We start from the raw sequence: 16,063 nt of genomic DNA on the forward strand, positions 1-16,063 counted from the left end.
CTACAAAAATACATGTGCCACAAATCAGTGAATAAAAATCATGGAAACACAGTCGTTCACTTGTGGACTACTCTGGCTGGTATTTGGTTAATATGGTTCACTTGTTGTGTGGACCATTCTGGCTGGTGTTTGGTTTATATGGTTCACTTATTATGTGGTCCACTTGTGTGATCCAACTTGTCATATGAAGGAATTATTGATTGTAACCTGTGATAGAATGGGAAAGTTTTCCACCAGTCTGTGAACTCTTTCCCAACATTGTAAGCGTGTGGACCACTTGTGTGGTCCACTTGTCCACTTGTGTGATCCAGCTTGTCATATGAAGGCATTATTAATTGTAACCTGTGACAGAATGGGAAAGTTTTCCACCAGTCTGTGAACTCTGTCCCAACATCGTAAGCAAATCCGCACATCCCCTGCTTCGGGAAACCAGAGTACGCTGAACTGGGTGAGTAAATCCAGTCTGAAAAGTGTGCGATCTAGGCGGAGAATTGCCGAATTGGGGTACGTCGAATTGAGGTTGTACTGTACTCCAATTCACCCAGTCCAACTGATACTAATATTTGGGTTCAGGCAGCTTCAGCGTTGCATGCGCAGTTTAGGTTGCTGCAACGAATTAGGTTGGTTGCCTTTCCGGATGCCCCACGACTGCCCTGCTTTGGTTACAGGGACCCGGACATGGGGGGTGGGGGTGTTAGTTGCCTCGACTTTGGTTTCGTCTGCGCCCCCTTGTCCTTCCCTTGACCAAAGCCAAATACCAGTGGGCATTTGGCTTCGGTTTTGCGATTCTTTCCCTGCTGGAGCTGTCTTCAGACTGGCTCAAGGAGGTATCGAGGAGCTAGGTTCTGGGCCCTGCGTCCGGTGCAGGGCAAGTGTGCTTGCCTCAGCGGCTCAAGCCTGCGTCCAGTGCACTTGCCTCGGCGGCTCGGGCGTTAGCTGCCTTGTTAAAGTTGTTTGTGCCAATTCTGAAGGAAGCGGTGTCTCTGTTCTTTGCTTCACACCTCACATGTCTGCAGGAGGTGCTTGTCAACTCCTTGGAATCATCTTGGGCTCTGGCTCTTAGATTTTCATCCTCTTTTTGTCCATTGCAGCTTGCAGTGTCTGCAGTGGTGCATTTTCTGCAGGAGGCTTTGTCTAGTTGCCAGCCTATGTTGGACTTGTTGGTACTCCTGGGGGAGGGGGGCATGGTGGTCCGGCTTGGAAGGGTCGTGCCAGGGCTCGGGGTTCCTTCAGTCGTCGTAAGCCAGTTGTGCCAGATTCGGAGCCGGCCCCTCCAGAGCCGTGGGCTTCTGGTCAGCGTAGTGATCGCTCTGAGCGTCGGTCGGGCTTCCGTAAGGGTCGTTTGCCTTTTTGCGGTTTACCCCGTTAGCGGGGCAATGGGGGGAGGAAGGCTTGCTCAATTTGCTCTCTCCTGGTTCCACGATTTGTGGGCGCTTCGGGTGGTTTCCTACGGCAGCGTTGGGTGGCTCCTCCTCCTTCCGGGGGATCGGGGCTGGAAGGGCAGGCCTCTTCCCCAGCGCTCTTTCAGGTCATCCTGGAGTGGGTTCGCTTGGGTGTGGTCAAAATGATGGCATCCCTTAGGTGGGTTTCTTACCTGTTTCCGGCAATGAAATGGGACTGTGAGGACCTGTGGTTCATTCTGGACTTGTCCCGTCTGAACCCCTGGGCCCCTCCTTTTAGATGATCACTTTGTCCCAGGTATGGCTGCTTTTGGAGCCAGGTGCATGTATGGTGTCCCTGGACCTCTGGGATGTGTATTGGCATGTCTCGATTCATCCGGGGTTCAGGGACTGGCTCGGTTTTGTAGTGGGGTGACAGGCTTATCTTTTTCGTTTCTTTCCATTTGGCTTGAATCTGGCACCTCGCATGTTCACAATCTTTAGTTTGTTTTGGAATTCCTACCTTACTGGGTGTCTGACCTGGTAGATGGCAGACATAAACTGCTTTCAATTACTCGTGGGTGTCTATAGGCCATTGCTCCTCGTGCCTTGCTGAGGGGGCCAGGTTCTGGCGCTGGTCCCCGGTAGGCCTAGAACTTTTCGACTGACTGTTGCCACGGTCTAATATATACACATCAGCCCGGTATAGCTCCGGGGGAGCCTCTGGGTCTCACCCAGGAAATGGCGTTTCATTACATTCAACACTGGTTTATTTCTTATAGGAAAATTTGTTTTGAGTTATGAATTTTTGAGTTATGACCCATCTCTGAGTATGGATTAAATTCGTAAATGGAGGTACCACTGTATAGCGGGTTTATATGTAGAGAGGGAGGGAGGGAGAGAAAGAGAGAAAGAGAGAGAGAGAGAGAGACATTATTATTCTAGTGTTTTAAGTGAAGGACCATGTGGTGTGTCATTCAGGTGCAGGCAGAGCGAGAGAAGCATGCTTACGACTACGAGCAAATCCAAAGTCAGCTAGATAAAGCCCATGGCCAGAATGCCAGACTTTCCAAAGAGCGTGAGGCTGCACAACATGAGGCTGACAGACTACGAGAAAAATATGAGAAAGCACAGGTAAGTTATTGCTGTAATTTTTGTTACTCATAGCCTGCCTGTTTTCCAGCATGTGTTGGATGTGACTATAGGAATAGCTAACCTTATGCCAGAAAAAAAAAACAGATTTCAAATTTGCAGCATTATACAAATAGTAGCGCCACGTTGAAACTAGTTAGTTCTGGTTATTGTGACCATTTTTTCTTCGGAATTTTGCTGGCTGAATTGGAATTTTGCTGCATCCAGTCTGCAAAGCTTTTCATTTTAACAGAATGACAAAAATCGATGTTGTTTATTGCAAGACCTGAGCTTTTAATTTAAAAAATGCAGCCACGTCAACCTTCAACATCTTACCTCTTCTTCTCCCTCTTGCATTTGAGACCACCTGGCTAACCCCATAGCGGGTTTTCCCTCAGACGCAGATGGCTCGCATGCAGAAAGAACGAGAGGCAGCCACTTCTGAAGTGGAAGCGCTGACTGAGAAGGTGGATTTGGTTCAAGCGCAGCTGGGCAAGGCTCACAGGGACCGTGAGATTGCATTCGGGGACCTGGAACTGCTCAAGGAAAAGTACGAGAAGACCTCGGCACAGATGCAGAAACTCATGGTGGGTGCAGCTTTATAGTGGGGTAGTCTTTTCAACAGAAGGCGAGTCATTTAAAGTGGAATATGGAGTTAATTAGCATACCTAGTGGGACTTACCCCTCTCTTTAATACACAAGCTTGGGATCCTGAAAGTACGATGTTTTGTCTTTATGGTTGATAGTGCCATGATTGTTAATATAGACTACATTGGCAGTGATATTAAAATTCTGAAATTGAGGTGGCTGGAAGAGGGATGAATAGTTTAAAGATATTTTACAAAATGTATACAGTCCTATATTCATCAAATATATAGTATTGTTGAAGGAAGTTTGTGAGCCATGGTATGTCTTTATGGTTCATGGAGTAAACAAATTTGCCTCAGCCTTTATAGAAATTTATCTGGTCATTCTTTTAACTGAAAATTTTTGAATCCATTACCTCTTTCAGATATATAAAATTGCTTGAAGATATATATTAATACTTATAAAATGTGAAACCTAACTAGAAATTCTTGAATCAATAACCAATACAACTGCTGGTGTTACACATGGCGAAAATATATATTTTAATTATTTTTCAGTAGAGAGTAGTAGAGTGTTAATGTTTGTAGACATTCAGTATTATGAAACAAATTTAATTATTCACTACCCTTAATTTTGTCCTAATTATTTTTTTTATGTACATGTCAAGCACAGAATGCATGTAATGGCTAAATGATTTTGTTTGGCTAGAGATGATGAACCTGCTGTATTCAAAATACTGACCATAGCATGATAAAATTAAGCAAGTGAGGAAGTACCCAGTAAATTGCATTGCTATTGGTAAGTAGTGTGCTTCTGCTTTTACTAAATGCTTTTCTGGCTGTTAAACATCAGCAATTGCAACAGAATGGAAATTATTAGTATAAAATGTAGTTCATTCTGTTAAGTAAAGAGACTAAATAGTTTTAGCTTCCATCCCATTTACTAGTTTAAAGGTTTGTAATATTTTTTTAGATAAGTAAAATGGAAACCTTTTTTTTAACCAGATTGCTTACTCAACAGTAACAAATGTTAGTGTACATTAATGCTATTTTTTTGAGATACATCTTCGAGGTGAGGCAATTAATATTTGTTAAACAAATGCTGTATCACACTCAGCACATACTATTCTATCTTCTTCCTCTTCCCTTCATTCATCCATCAATCTCATCAGTATTCCTCACAATCCCTTCATTTATTTGTACTTACCTCCATTTAATCTGCCTACCTCCTCTCCTTACTTTCCTTCCTCTTTTTCTTTACACTTCACCCACATTATTTCTATGTCCCATCTTTTATCTCTAGCTCTTCCTACCCACTCTCTCTCTCTCTAGCTCTTTCTACCCACTCACTCTCTCTCTCTCTCTAGCTCTCTCTACCCACTCACTCTCTCTCTCTCTCTCTCTCTCTCTAGCTCTTTCTACCCACTCACTCTCTCTCTCTCTCTCTAGCTCTTTCTACCCACTCACTCACTCACTCACTCACTCACTCACTCACTCACTCACTCACTCACTCACTCACTCACTCACTCACTCACTCACTCTCTCACTCTCTCACTCACTCACTCACTCACTCACTCACTCACTCACTCACTCACTCTCTCACTCTCTCACTCTCTCACTCTCTCACTCTCACTCTCTCACTCTCTCACTCTCACTCTCACTCTCTCACTCTCTCTCTCTCACTCTCTCTCTCTCACTCTCTCTCTCTCACTCTCTCTCTCACTCTCTCTCTCTCACTCTCTCTCTCTCTCTCACTCTCTCTCTCTCTCACTCTCTCTCTCTCTCACTCTCTCTCTCTCACTCTCTCTCTCTCTCTCACTCTCTCTCTCTCTCACTCTCTCTCTCTACTCTCTCTCTCTCACTCTCTCTCTCTCACTCTCTCTCTCTCTCTCTCTCTCTCTCTCTCTCTCTCTCTCTCTCTCTCTCTCTCTCTCTCTCTCTCTCTCTCTCTCTCTCTCTCTCCTCTCTCTCTCTCTCTCTCCCTCTCTCTCCCTCCTCCCTCCCTCCCTCCTCCCCTCCTCCTCTCTCTCTCTCCCTCTCTCTCACCCTCCCTCCCTCCCTCCCCTCCCTCCCTCCCTCCCTCCCTCCTCCCTCCCTCCCTCCCTCCCTCCCTCCCCCCCTTCTTTGTCTTTCTGTCCCCTTTTCCTCTCTGTCCTTCCCCCCCTCTCTCACAATTACTAAGACTGGGGTTCAGTACAGCTGTCAATAGATGTCCCTATGGAAACTGCAAGCAAAAGCTTGTTTTTCTACTTTAATTAATACATCTGAACCTGAAATAGAGATTCATTTAATTTATGAGATTATTACAGTATTTGAATCTAAGTAACTATCATATAAAGAACAGGTCCGTAGTGAAACTACAACCAAGACCTGTTATCCTACCTCAGCTCATTGAAGCCTGCACCTGGAGACTCATTTATTTTCATGAGATTGTTTTTATTAATCATCACGAACAAACTTTATTAATATCTAAGAATCGTATAAGGAACATGATGACACAGTAGCCAGCCAGCTGTGTAATTACCTAAGTGTAGTTACAGAATGAGAGCTTCATTCATGGTGTCCTGTTTTCTGAGCACTTTTTGCCATATAAAGCTTTCGTGCTTTCATCCCTCTTTGGGTTCTTATCTTGGGGGACCTACATGTAAGCCTAATGTGTAGATATAGATACACAGGCTGCCAGTCCATGACAAAAAATAATTACTATTATTATTAAAAATTATATCATATACTGAATTTAGAGGCCTATTTTGAACCTGGTCCAACATTACATGATTCAGAAGTGTTTTAGGCGCACAGATCGAGTTCGCTTATTTCATTTTAACCACTGTACTCACCTAGTCACCTAGTTGTCTAGGCGCCAATTGACTGACTGTGACTGTGCTGCGCCAACCGAGAAAACTCAGTTGATGGGGAAACTGTGCCAACCAAGAAAACACCTTTTGAATTTTTTACCCATTCAAAATGCGTGTGCGGTAGATTGTGTACAAAATAGACTCTTGGGACCTCCAGTGAGAGGTAGCCATCTTGGACAAAATTCCCAGAATGTCTTATGGCTGCTGGCTGGTAAGTGAGGATTGAGTGAGCAGCCATGGATGGCGCACACCCCTCTGGCTCCCAAACACCTGTCCGATGCGGTGTTGAAAGATCGCTCTCTATCAGTGAAATTCAGATCTTATTGTTTGAAGAACATAAGGGTCACAATACTGATGAAGCTAGGTGCAATAAGGACCCAACAAAAAAGTCGGATGCAAGTGATACAGCACCGATGAGGATGATATAACAAGTGTATCCAGTTGTAGCTCTGAGCGCCACTCTTGCCCACCCATGCCATCTCCAATTTTTATAGATGATACATAGAGGAATCATTTTCTGGATTCAGTGATGATGCATCTGATACAAGTAGCATAGATGAACAGTGTTTGCAACTTCCATAGTGGTTTTTCTATAGATATTTTCAAGAATAGCTGAATCTCTTCTAGAATGGCTGAACCTCTTCCTGATTGACTGAATCTCCTCCAGAATGACTGAATCTCTTCCAGTGAGGGACCTTACAAAGCGATCTTTTCAAGACTACCTTAGAAATTGATCTTTCCCTATAATCTTTTCAAGACTACGTTACGTTTTACAAGCTTGGCTATATACCACCTACAGGTACTAAAGCCAAGGGTGTTCGTGAGTGCATTATTTGCAAGCACACAGAACAAAGAAACAGAAAGCGAAAATCTATCTGTACCTGGTGCAACGAGTGAAGTTGTGCTGTGTACCATGGAATGCTTCATTGATTATCATTCACTTTCGAAATACTGTGTAATTATAAGGTGTAGTTATACGATGAGAGCTACACTCATTGTGTTCTGTCTTCCCAGCAATCTTTGTCCTATAACGCTTTTAAAGTACTGTATCAACCAGCTAATCCGGACTATATAGAAAGGACTCCCAGCCGATTTAGCACGTTTTCCGGATTAACTTAATTTTTCATCGCGAAAATCCAAAAGTGACCATTTCCAACTATTTTTATACCACAAACAACATAATTTGAATTGCCACATATAATTATAAAATATTCAACTAGAAACCTCAACTTACCCTGTTGCAGTTCGTCTTCTTGATTGATGCCACACATCTTGAAGTTAAAATATTTTCTTCAAGTTTCATCTGTTAATGCAATATCTGGGACCTTGAGCTGAATTATATCCTTCAACTCCAATATTTTTTATCTCCATCTATGTTGCTATATACTATTTTCAGGAACATGTTCCCCTTCCCTTTGTTCTTTACACCCCCTTTCTTTAATGATTTTGTTGCTTTGTCTTTATGTACCATTTCACTAGCTTTCCAGTCCCTGACACTCTATAGAAAAAAGAATTCCTTCTTCTTCATTTCTATTACCATTTAAACATTGCGCTTGAATGAGGTTCATTTTCAGCTTTTCTCTGTCCTCCTTTGAGGGGTTTTGTCTTATTGACCAAAGTTTGCCATCCTCATCACATTGCAATTTTCTGGCATTTCTAAGCACTTCTGTCATATATTTCACTCCATTAACTACCATGCTGTGCCGCGTTTATTGTGAAATTTCCCCTGTGCGCATGAAATAAAGTATTCCCCCAAAATTTCTTTTCTTCATAAAATGATAAATTTCTTTACCTGAACATGTCTATGTAAAATAAATACCAAATTCCACTTACTTTGGCTGTGGGGACGTGGGCAAGGTGCACTGTGACATCATCAGGGGCTGGTAGCTCGTGCGTGACTCGCCCAGACACGGTCGCGCAGGCCATTTAAGCACCGGGTGTTGCCACAAATATATTTTCAATTATTTGTTCTATGTATTTCCAATGTGGTTTTATTTGTTTTTTATTGTATATGATGCATATTTGTGTCCTTTACAATATGTATACAGAAGAACGTTCATAACGTTCCATGGAACTGTGATACATGTGTCAGTAATGTGGCCACAATAAATGTTTATTGTCACAATATTACTTGTTAAAAATTCACTAAAATTAAAATATGTACAGTTTCACACACTATTTACACAGTAACACACTCAGTGCTTCGAAAGTGAGTAATAATCAACGGATTAGTCCATGGTACACAGCACGACTTCGCTCTCATTGCACCATGTACAGATATATTTTCGCTTCCTGTTTCTTCGTTCTGTGTGCTTGCAAATAACGCACTCACGTACACCCTTGTCGTTAGTACCTGTAGATGGTATGTAGCCAAGCTTGTAAAACGTAAGGTAGTTTTGAAAAGATTACAGGAAAAGATCAATTTGTTAGGTAGTCGTGAAAAGATCACTTTGTAAGGTCCCACACTGGAAAAGATTCAGCCAGCCTCAAAGAGTGTACTCACCTATTTGTACTCACCTATTTGTGTCTGCAGGATCGAGCATTGAATCTTGGATCCCGCCTTTCGAGCATCAGTTGTTTACAGCAATGACTATGGTCCTATTTCCCTATCATACCTAGTTTTAAAATTATGAATAGTATTTGCTTCCACAACTTGTTCCTTAAGTGCATTCCATTTTCCCACTACTCTCACACTGAAAGAAAACTTCCTAACATCCCTGTGACTCGTCTGAGTTTCCAGCTTCCATCCATGTCGCCTCGTTCTGTTACTATTCCGTGTGAACATTTTGTCTAAGTTCACTCTGTCAATCCCCCTGAGTATTTTATACATTCCTATCATGTCCCCCCTCTCCCTTCTTCTTTCTAGTGTTGTAAGGCACAGTTTCTTCAGGCGCTCCTCATACCCCTTCCCTCGTAACTCTGGGACGAGTCTCATTGCGAAGCTCTGAACCTTTTCCAGTTTCCTTATGTGCTTTTTCAGATGGGACTCCATGATGAGGCGGCATACTCTAAGACTGGCCTCACGTAGGCAGTGTAAAGCACCCTAAATGCTTCCTTACTTAGGTTTCTGAATGATGATTAACTTTTGCCAGTGTTTTTTTGTACGCTGCTGTCGTTATCCTATTTATATGTGCTTCAGGAGATAGATTAGGTATTACATCCACGCCCAGGTCTCTTTCTCACGTCGTCACAGGTAGGCAGTTTCCCTTCATTATGTACTGTCCTTTTGGTCTCCTATCACCTAGTCCCATTTCCATAACTTTACATTTGCTCATGTTGAACTCGAATAGCCATTCTCTGACCATCTCTGCAACCTGTTCAGGTCCTCTTGGAGGATCCTTAGTATCCGTCAGTCTGGAAGAGAGTCAGCCAGCCTCAAAGAGTGTCCGTCAATCAAGAAGAGATTCAGCTATTCTTGAAAATATCTATGGAAAACACCACCATGGAAGCCACTAACACTGTTCATCTATGAACCTTGTATCAGATGCATCATCACTGAACGCAGTAAACGATTCATCTATGTATCATCTAAATAAATTGGATATAGCATAGGATTGCAAGGGTGGCGCTCAGAGCCACAACTGGATATGCTCGCTGTATCGTCCTCATAGGTGCTGTACCACTTGCATCCGACCTTTGTGTTAGGTCCTTATTGTGCCTAGCTTCACCAATATTATGACCTTTATGGTCATCAAACAATGAGGTTTGTTTTTCACCGACAGAGCACGATCTTTCAACACTGCGTCGGACAGGTGTTTGGGAGCCAGGGCGCGTGCACCACCCATGGTTGCTCACTCAATACTAACCCAGCCAGCAGTCCTAGGGCATTCTGGGAATTTTTTCCAAGATGGCTGCCTCTCACTGGAGGTCCTAAGAGTCCATTTTGTACACAACCAACCTCGCATTCATTTAGAATGGGTATGAAAAAATAAAAAATAGTTTTCTCGGTTGGCGCAGTTTCCCACCGACCGAGAATACTCGGTTGGCGCAGTTAAGTGGTTAAACATCACCCTTAAGGGGCGGTTCTTGTCTCTCATATTTTCCTATCCTCCTAAAATCACTGACATGTTCTTTTGAATTTAGGCCTTCTCCTAATCCTACTATTTTTTCTATGATTTTTATCTCTTCTGCTGCTCTGTCCACCCTAGATAAAATTTTCTTCTCTAAACATCCAAAAATTATTATGGACTTCTATCTGCAGTGTCTTTTTTACTAGTTTACTGTTGGTAACCAGTTCTTTCCAAATTGCCTAATTTCTGCATCTTGTTTGTCATTTCTGGTTTTGATTTCCAAACACACTTTCTTAATCGTCTCTTTCTCTTTTACAACTTGCGCATACATCTCTCTTATTTCTTCTTTATACATTTCTAGTTCTTTATTAACCTCCTCTATGTGAGTTGTCAATGAAGTTTCCAGTTGCAGATCCTTACCTAACTCCATGTTAGCCCTCAGGGTCCCTTGGAGTTGTTCCACCATATGAGTTTATTTTCTTGTTTATTTCTTCAAAGTCATCACTCTTCACTTTCCATACCTCATTTTCTTTCACTAGTTCCTTGATTTGTTCCTCCTGATTTGTTACCTTATCCATTAATGCAGTAATAATCTTACCTTGCTGAAGAATACTTCCTTTTAGAATGCACAGCTCACTCCTGAGAGCTCCATTGTCCTCTTCCAATTTAAGCTCTTTTTCTTCATACTTCTTTTGCATATCCTCAATTATCTCAAACCTGCCAAGAACACCGCCTTTCCTTATATCTTGCGGTGAGAATCCTTTGAAACAATCATCTGTTGGTGCATTTACATTCCCTGTGGTGGTGGCGGCGTCCATCTTTGTTATTGACTATTCACAATAGTTTGTTCTAGAAAACAAACTTTTCCAACTCTGCTATTTTCACTCACTTTCACTTCTTCATTATATCTTATTTTCTTTTAACCCATTAACTGCGCAACGCGCCTGCAGGCCCAGGCTTCAGGTGCGCAACGCGCCTGCAGGCCCAGGCTTCAGGTGCGCAACGCGCCTCCGGGTAATTGTATTTTTCACATTCCATTCAAAACTCCCGCGGCTACATGGGGTTCACATCGGCTTCCTCAGGCCTCTTGTAAACAGACGCCATCTTTAAAAAAAATTGTGGTCCACATTCCCGGGTGTGGGAGCCTCAGTAGTGAGTGAGCAACCACGGCTGGCTCTCGCTGTATGAGCGCACAGCTCTGCTGTTCAGCATGTGACCACAGCTTCGCCTAATAATGTCATAATATATATATAACTTGTATTATTTAGCCATGATAGTATTATAGAAGAGCCTGAGTGTGATAATGACTGGGTACAATGTTCAAATAGCAGTGATTCAATGCTGTTCACGATGTTCACAGCGCTAGCCACAGCACCACAGCATTATTTCGTCCATATAGGAATCTTCAAACGACTTTTTAGATTCCTTTTCAAAATAAACTTGTGGTCAGTTATTCATTTACAGGAATTAGTGACCAGGATTGTGGTTATAATTAGCGTTGTGTGTAGTACAGTATTGTGGAAGGAAAAATTTTGGTGAGGGAGGGAGAGAGGGAGAGAATTGAGGTACCCTCACTGTGTGGCAGCCACTCTTGTTTTGCTCACCACACTAGCTTCGTGGTTCGCTATGGGGAACACACATGTACATGGGTATATACAGTGTGTGTGTGTGTGTAGTGTAATAACAGCATCAGGAGTATGTTGAGATGAGCTATTTTGGTGAGGGAGGTGAGGTCGTAATCGTAGCATCGTCTGCTGTGTGATTTCCCATGCAGTGAATGATGGCCACTGTACTGTTTGGACACAATACAGGCTTACTTGCATAGTTCTGGTAAATAAAACATGTAGATAGGTATATATAACATGTGTAAGTTGTGTAATAAAAACAATAACAGTATGGTAAGAGGAGGAATGTTGGCGAGTAAGATGGAGTGAGGGAGGGCTGGCTGGGTGTGGCTGTTCACACTCGCGACGTTTTGAATGTGTTGATGGTAAATGTATATAGTGTGTGACAGTGTATAGGGTGTACATATGTTGTAAATTAACATAAATGAACATGAAACATTGGTGTGAATAACTGTATGATGGGAGGAGCAATGTTGGCGAATACAATGTTGGAAGAGTGAGGGAGGGCTGGCTGGGTGTGGCTGCTCACACTCGCGGTGTTCTGAGTGTGTTGATGGTGAATGTATATAGTGTGTGACAGTGTATAGTCAGTAAATAGATTGTATATATACATAAATTAGCATGATACATGGTAAATATGTGCGACATATGTGTACACAAGTGTCATGCACGTAACACAGTGTCCTCGGACAGTACGATGTTTTACTGCCATAATATAGTGTACATGTTCATTACACATAGGCTTAGCACGTAAAAACAAATATAATGTATTTGGAAATGTGCGCAAAAAATTAACAAAAATATATTCGCGGCAAATCGCGCGCCCCACCCGGGACGGCCTACTGGCCCCGGGAGCATACGTCACGGGCGAACGGGGAATGACGACGTCACGCGCCAACTTACGGACCCCATAGCAGCAGCATACAAGTTCAAATTTTTTTTGACATACCCATACTGAGGGAAGGGTTTTTGACACTTTAAAAAAACAAAAGAATTTTTTCAAGATAATTTATTTCTTGCTCACTGGGGGGGGGGGGGGGGGGGGGCGGTGTCATATTTGTAGGCTGCGCAGTTAAAGGGTTAAACTTCCCTCAACCTTTTTGTAACCTGGGACACCAGTGTAGCCCTCAACCTGTTCCCACTACTTAGATAATTCGATATTCCAGGAGCTTGCTGCAGTGTGACTCCTGCCTCATCCAGGAAGTGTGCGTGTGTGGAGTAATAACCTAAGTGTAATGACCTAAGTGTAGTTACAGGATGAGAGCTACGCTCCTGGTGTCCCACCTTCCCAGCATTCTTTGTCATATAATGCTTCCCAGTGCTTTTTGTCATATAACGCTGCCCAGCACTCTGTCATATAACGCATTGACACTACTGACAGTCTTGGCCTCCACCACCTTCTCACCTAACTTGTTCCAGCAGTCTACCACTCTGTTTGCAAAAGTGTGTAATACAGTGTGTTACTGTGTAAATAGTGTGTGAAATTGTACATACTGTAATTTTAGTGAATTTTGAACAAGTAATATTGTGATGATAAACATTTATTGTGGACACATTACTGACACATGTATCACAGTTCCAGGGAACATCATGAATGTTCTACTGTATGCATACTATAAATTACACAAATATGCATCATAAATGATAACAAAAAAATAAATAAAGCCACATTGAAAATACATAGAACAAATAATTGAAAATATATTTGTGGTAACTCGCGGCGCTTGAATGGCCCATGCGACTTGCTCTGGGCTCTTCATGCACGGGTGCACAGCAAACACGCTCCCTTCTCCACATCCCCATAGCCAAAGTAAGTGGAATTTTTTAGTTTTTTTTACATGTAGATGTTCAATGAAAGGAATTTATCCTTTTACAAAGATGAAAAAAAAAATTGTGAACACTTGATTTTATGCGCACATGGGGAATCTCACAATAAACTTGGCGCATCACAGTGGTTATGACTGTGATGCGCCAAGCAATTGATTGGCTGAATCAATTGCTGTCACTTTACACACCCAAAGTGTGCTCTCTTTTTCACTATCTCCATCCATCTTCTATCTATTTCTCCCCCTCCCTCCAGTTCCTCCATCTTGTCTTGCCTTCAATTGTAAATTACAACTTAAAATTTTAAGATTTTGTGTTGATTGTTTAATTAAACTTTAATGAATATATCAAGTGCTGTGAGCTCATTTTCTGACTATTTTGTGGTGCAGATCTTAACTGAATTCTTTGATGGGAATATAAATGTAAATTTTAAGGAAGCTGTGGTATTCTCTGGTCAAGTTGCAGAATTGCAGTTGGACATTACTAACCTAACAGTGGATAAAAAATAAAAAAACATTAAGTCATTATAGACATGGAATTATTTTAAAATTAGATAATGAAATTGAATATCTAGCAGAAGGATAAGACTAAAAACATTGTTTTGGTGTAATCATACATTTACTTGTAATTATTTTAAGCTATGTTTTCTAGATGGAACGAGATGACCGTTCAACTGAAGTGGACATTATGAAAGAAAAGCTTGAAAAGGCCCAAGCACAAGTCACAAGAGCTCAAGATGAAAAGGATGTGGCTAACAGGGAGTTTGAAAGAGCATTAGAAAAGTTTGATAAGTAAGTTTAAAGGCATATGTTGTGATTTTATTTCCTCTTCTAGAAAGCTCCCTTGGTGGCTCACTTTTGCCAGCCACCTGGTTAGCCCCACCTAATTCAAGTCACACGAAGTCCTTGCAAGTCAATGAAAGCCTACCTGAGACTGAGGCCAAAATCTGGTATCCTCATAGAGATGCTGGGAACAGGTAATGCTAGATTATTCTCACAAAGAAATCAACCACCAGAAAGGTAGAGCAAGATAAAACAGACAACAGCAAGATAAATCTCAGCAACTCAGAAATCAAGACACACACAGTAGTCAGATAGTTTACTCACTAGTTACTCCTCTCCATTGTGAGGTGGTTGGTGACCTGCATGGTCACCATCCATGCAGGACATCACATCCTTGCAAGCTTCATCCATGCAAACATCTGAATGGAATTTTAAACAGAGTTGTTATGGTCTCTGCCTTTATCAGATATGTTAGATGCATGCTGGCAACTACCTTAGGCTTCTTATTTAACCCCTAAGCTGCTATTTGGCTTTCAACACCCACAGGCACCAAAAAAAAAAAAAAAAAAAAATTGTTGTATGAAAGTGTTCATTTGTGTTTCCTGATCATGGTAAAAAATAATAACAATTGTAAGCGGCATATTTTGGCCGCAATAGGGTGAGGAAGTCTGTCAAAAAGGGGCATGACAGCAAGCGCCAGAGGAGGTCTGCTCCGCCCCAGCTGTCAGGCGGGAGTTGCCACAAAGATATCACTACCTAATTATTTCAATGTCTGATTTTTTCTTGGTTGTTTTTGCAGTAATATTGTTTAATAATGTGTAGTGTGATATATTTATATAACAAAATGTGTGAATCATCGCTATACTCAAAATTATGGTGTGCATATTAGTGATTCATTTATTATGTTCATAAAACAATAAACAAATACTTTGCGATTATTACACTATATATGCAGGTTATATATAAGTATCTGCATGTTTTGTTCACCATAACAAACCACTAAGTTGATATGGTGAGTCAAAAAGCAATGAGTGGCAGCTACATCAGCCAGCCAGCCAGCCACTTGCCACCATTCCCTCACTCGCCAACATCCTCTTCCCACCATACTGTTTTTGCTTTTATTCACTATACAGTGGTACCTCAGCTTACGAATTTAATCCATTTCCTGAGACGGTTTGTAAGCCAAAAATTTGTAAATCGAAGCGAATTTTCCCATAAAAATAATGTAAATTGAATTAATCCGTTCCACACTCCCCAAAAAATTAATTTCAAAGTAAATTTTATGCCTAATTCACTAAAGTCTTCAGTACTAAAGTATGTACAAGTATGTACTTACCTTTATTGATGACTCTTGTTGGTGTATGGAAGATGGTGAGGAGGGTGGGGGGGGGGAGAAGAGAAGAGGTGGTAGTGTTTGGAAGGGAAGTTCCCCTTCCATTATAACATCAGGCAGTGATAACTTCTCTGGATGGTACCTTCTCTAGCTCAATGGTATCATGGATACTTCTTCCGAGTCCACTCTCACCTTGTACGAAGTTGAAGGTTTCTCATCGCCCCTGCCTGAGGGTGACGATCATCCGTACTGCCTCCGTCGTGCTGCCTGTTGGGTCGGTGACACCTACGACCCGGAGTCTTGCGGGACTTGTTCCCTGCTTGTGCTTCAATTTATTCATTCCCTCTGTCTGATGATCTCAGGATTCAGGCAGTGGCTGCATTGCATGCCCATTACATGCTCGATTAGAGGCCCCAGAGCTTCCTTTCTTGGGTTATAGGAATAAGGATTTCGGACATTGGTTGCTTTGACTTTGGTTCCGTCTGCGCCTCCACTTCTTTTCCTGGTGGGCGTAGTTTTTTCTGCTTTTTTCCCCCT

The 16,063-nt window shown here is 42.0% G+C and overlaps 1 protein-coding gene across 1 annotated transcript in view; it reads left to right on the forward strand.

Annotated features, from left to right (window-relative positions):
• LOC123769493 (trichohyalin) overlaps nucleotides 1-16,063 on the forward strand; it is a 518,341-nt gene that overhangs the window by 385,830 nt on the left and 116,448 nt on the right. Inside the window, 3 exon segments of the mRNA XM_069308773.1 lie at nucleotides 2,361-2,513; nucleotides 2,909-3,097; nucleotides 14,063-14,202. Of these exon segments, the coding sequence (XP_069164874.1) occupies nucleotides 2,361-2,513; nucleotides 2,909-3,097; nucleotides 14,063-14,202 (482 nt within the window).

Source organism: Procambarus clarkii, chromosome 63 (genome assembly GCF_040958095.1).
Source record: "Procambarus clarkii isolate CNS0578487 chromosome 63, FALCON_Pclarkii_2.0, whole genome shotgun sequence".
Classification (NCBI taxonomy): Eukaryota; Metazoa; Arthropoda; class Malacostraca; order Decapoda; family Cambaridae; genus Procambarus; species Procambarus clarkii.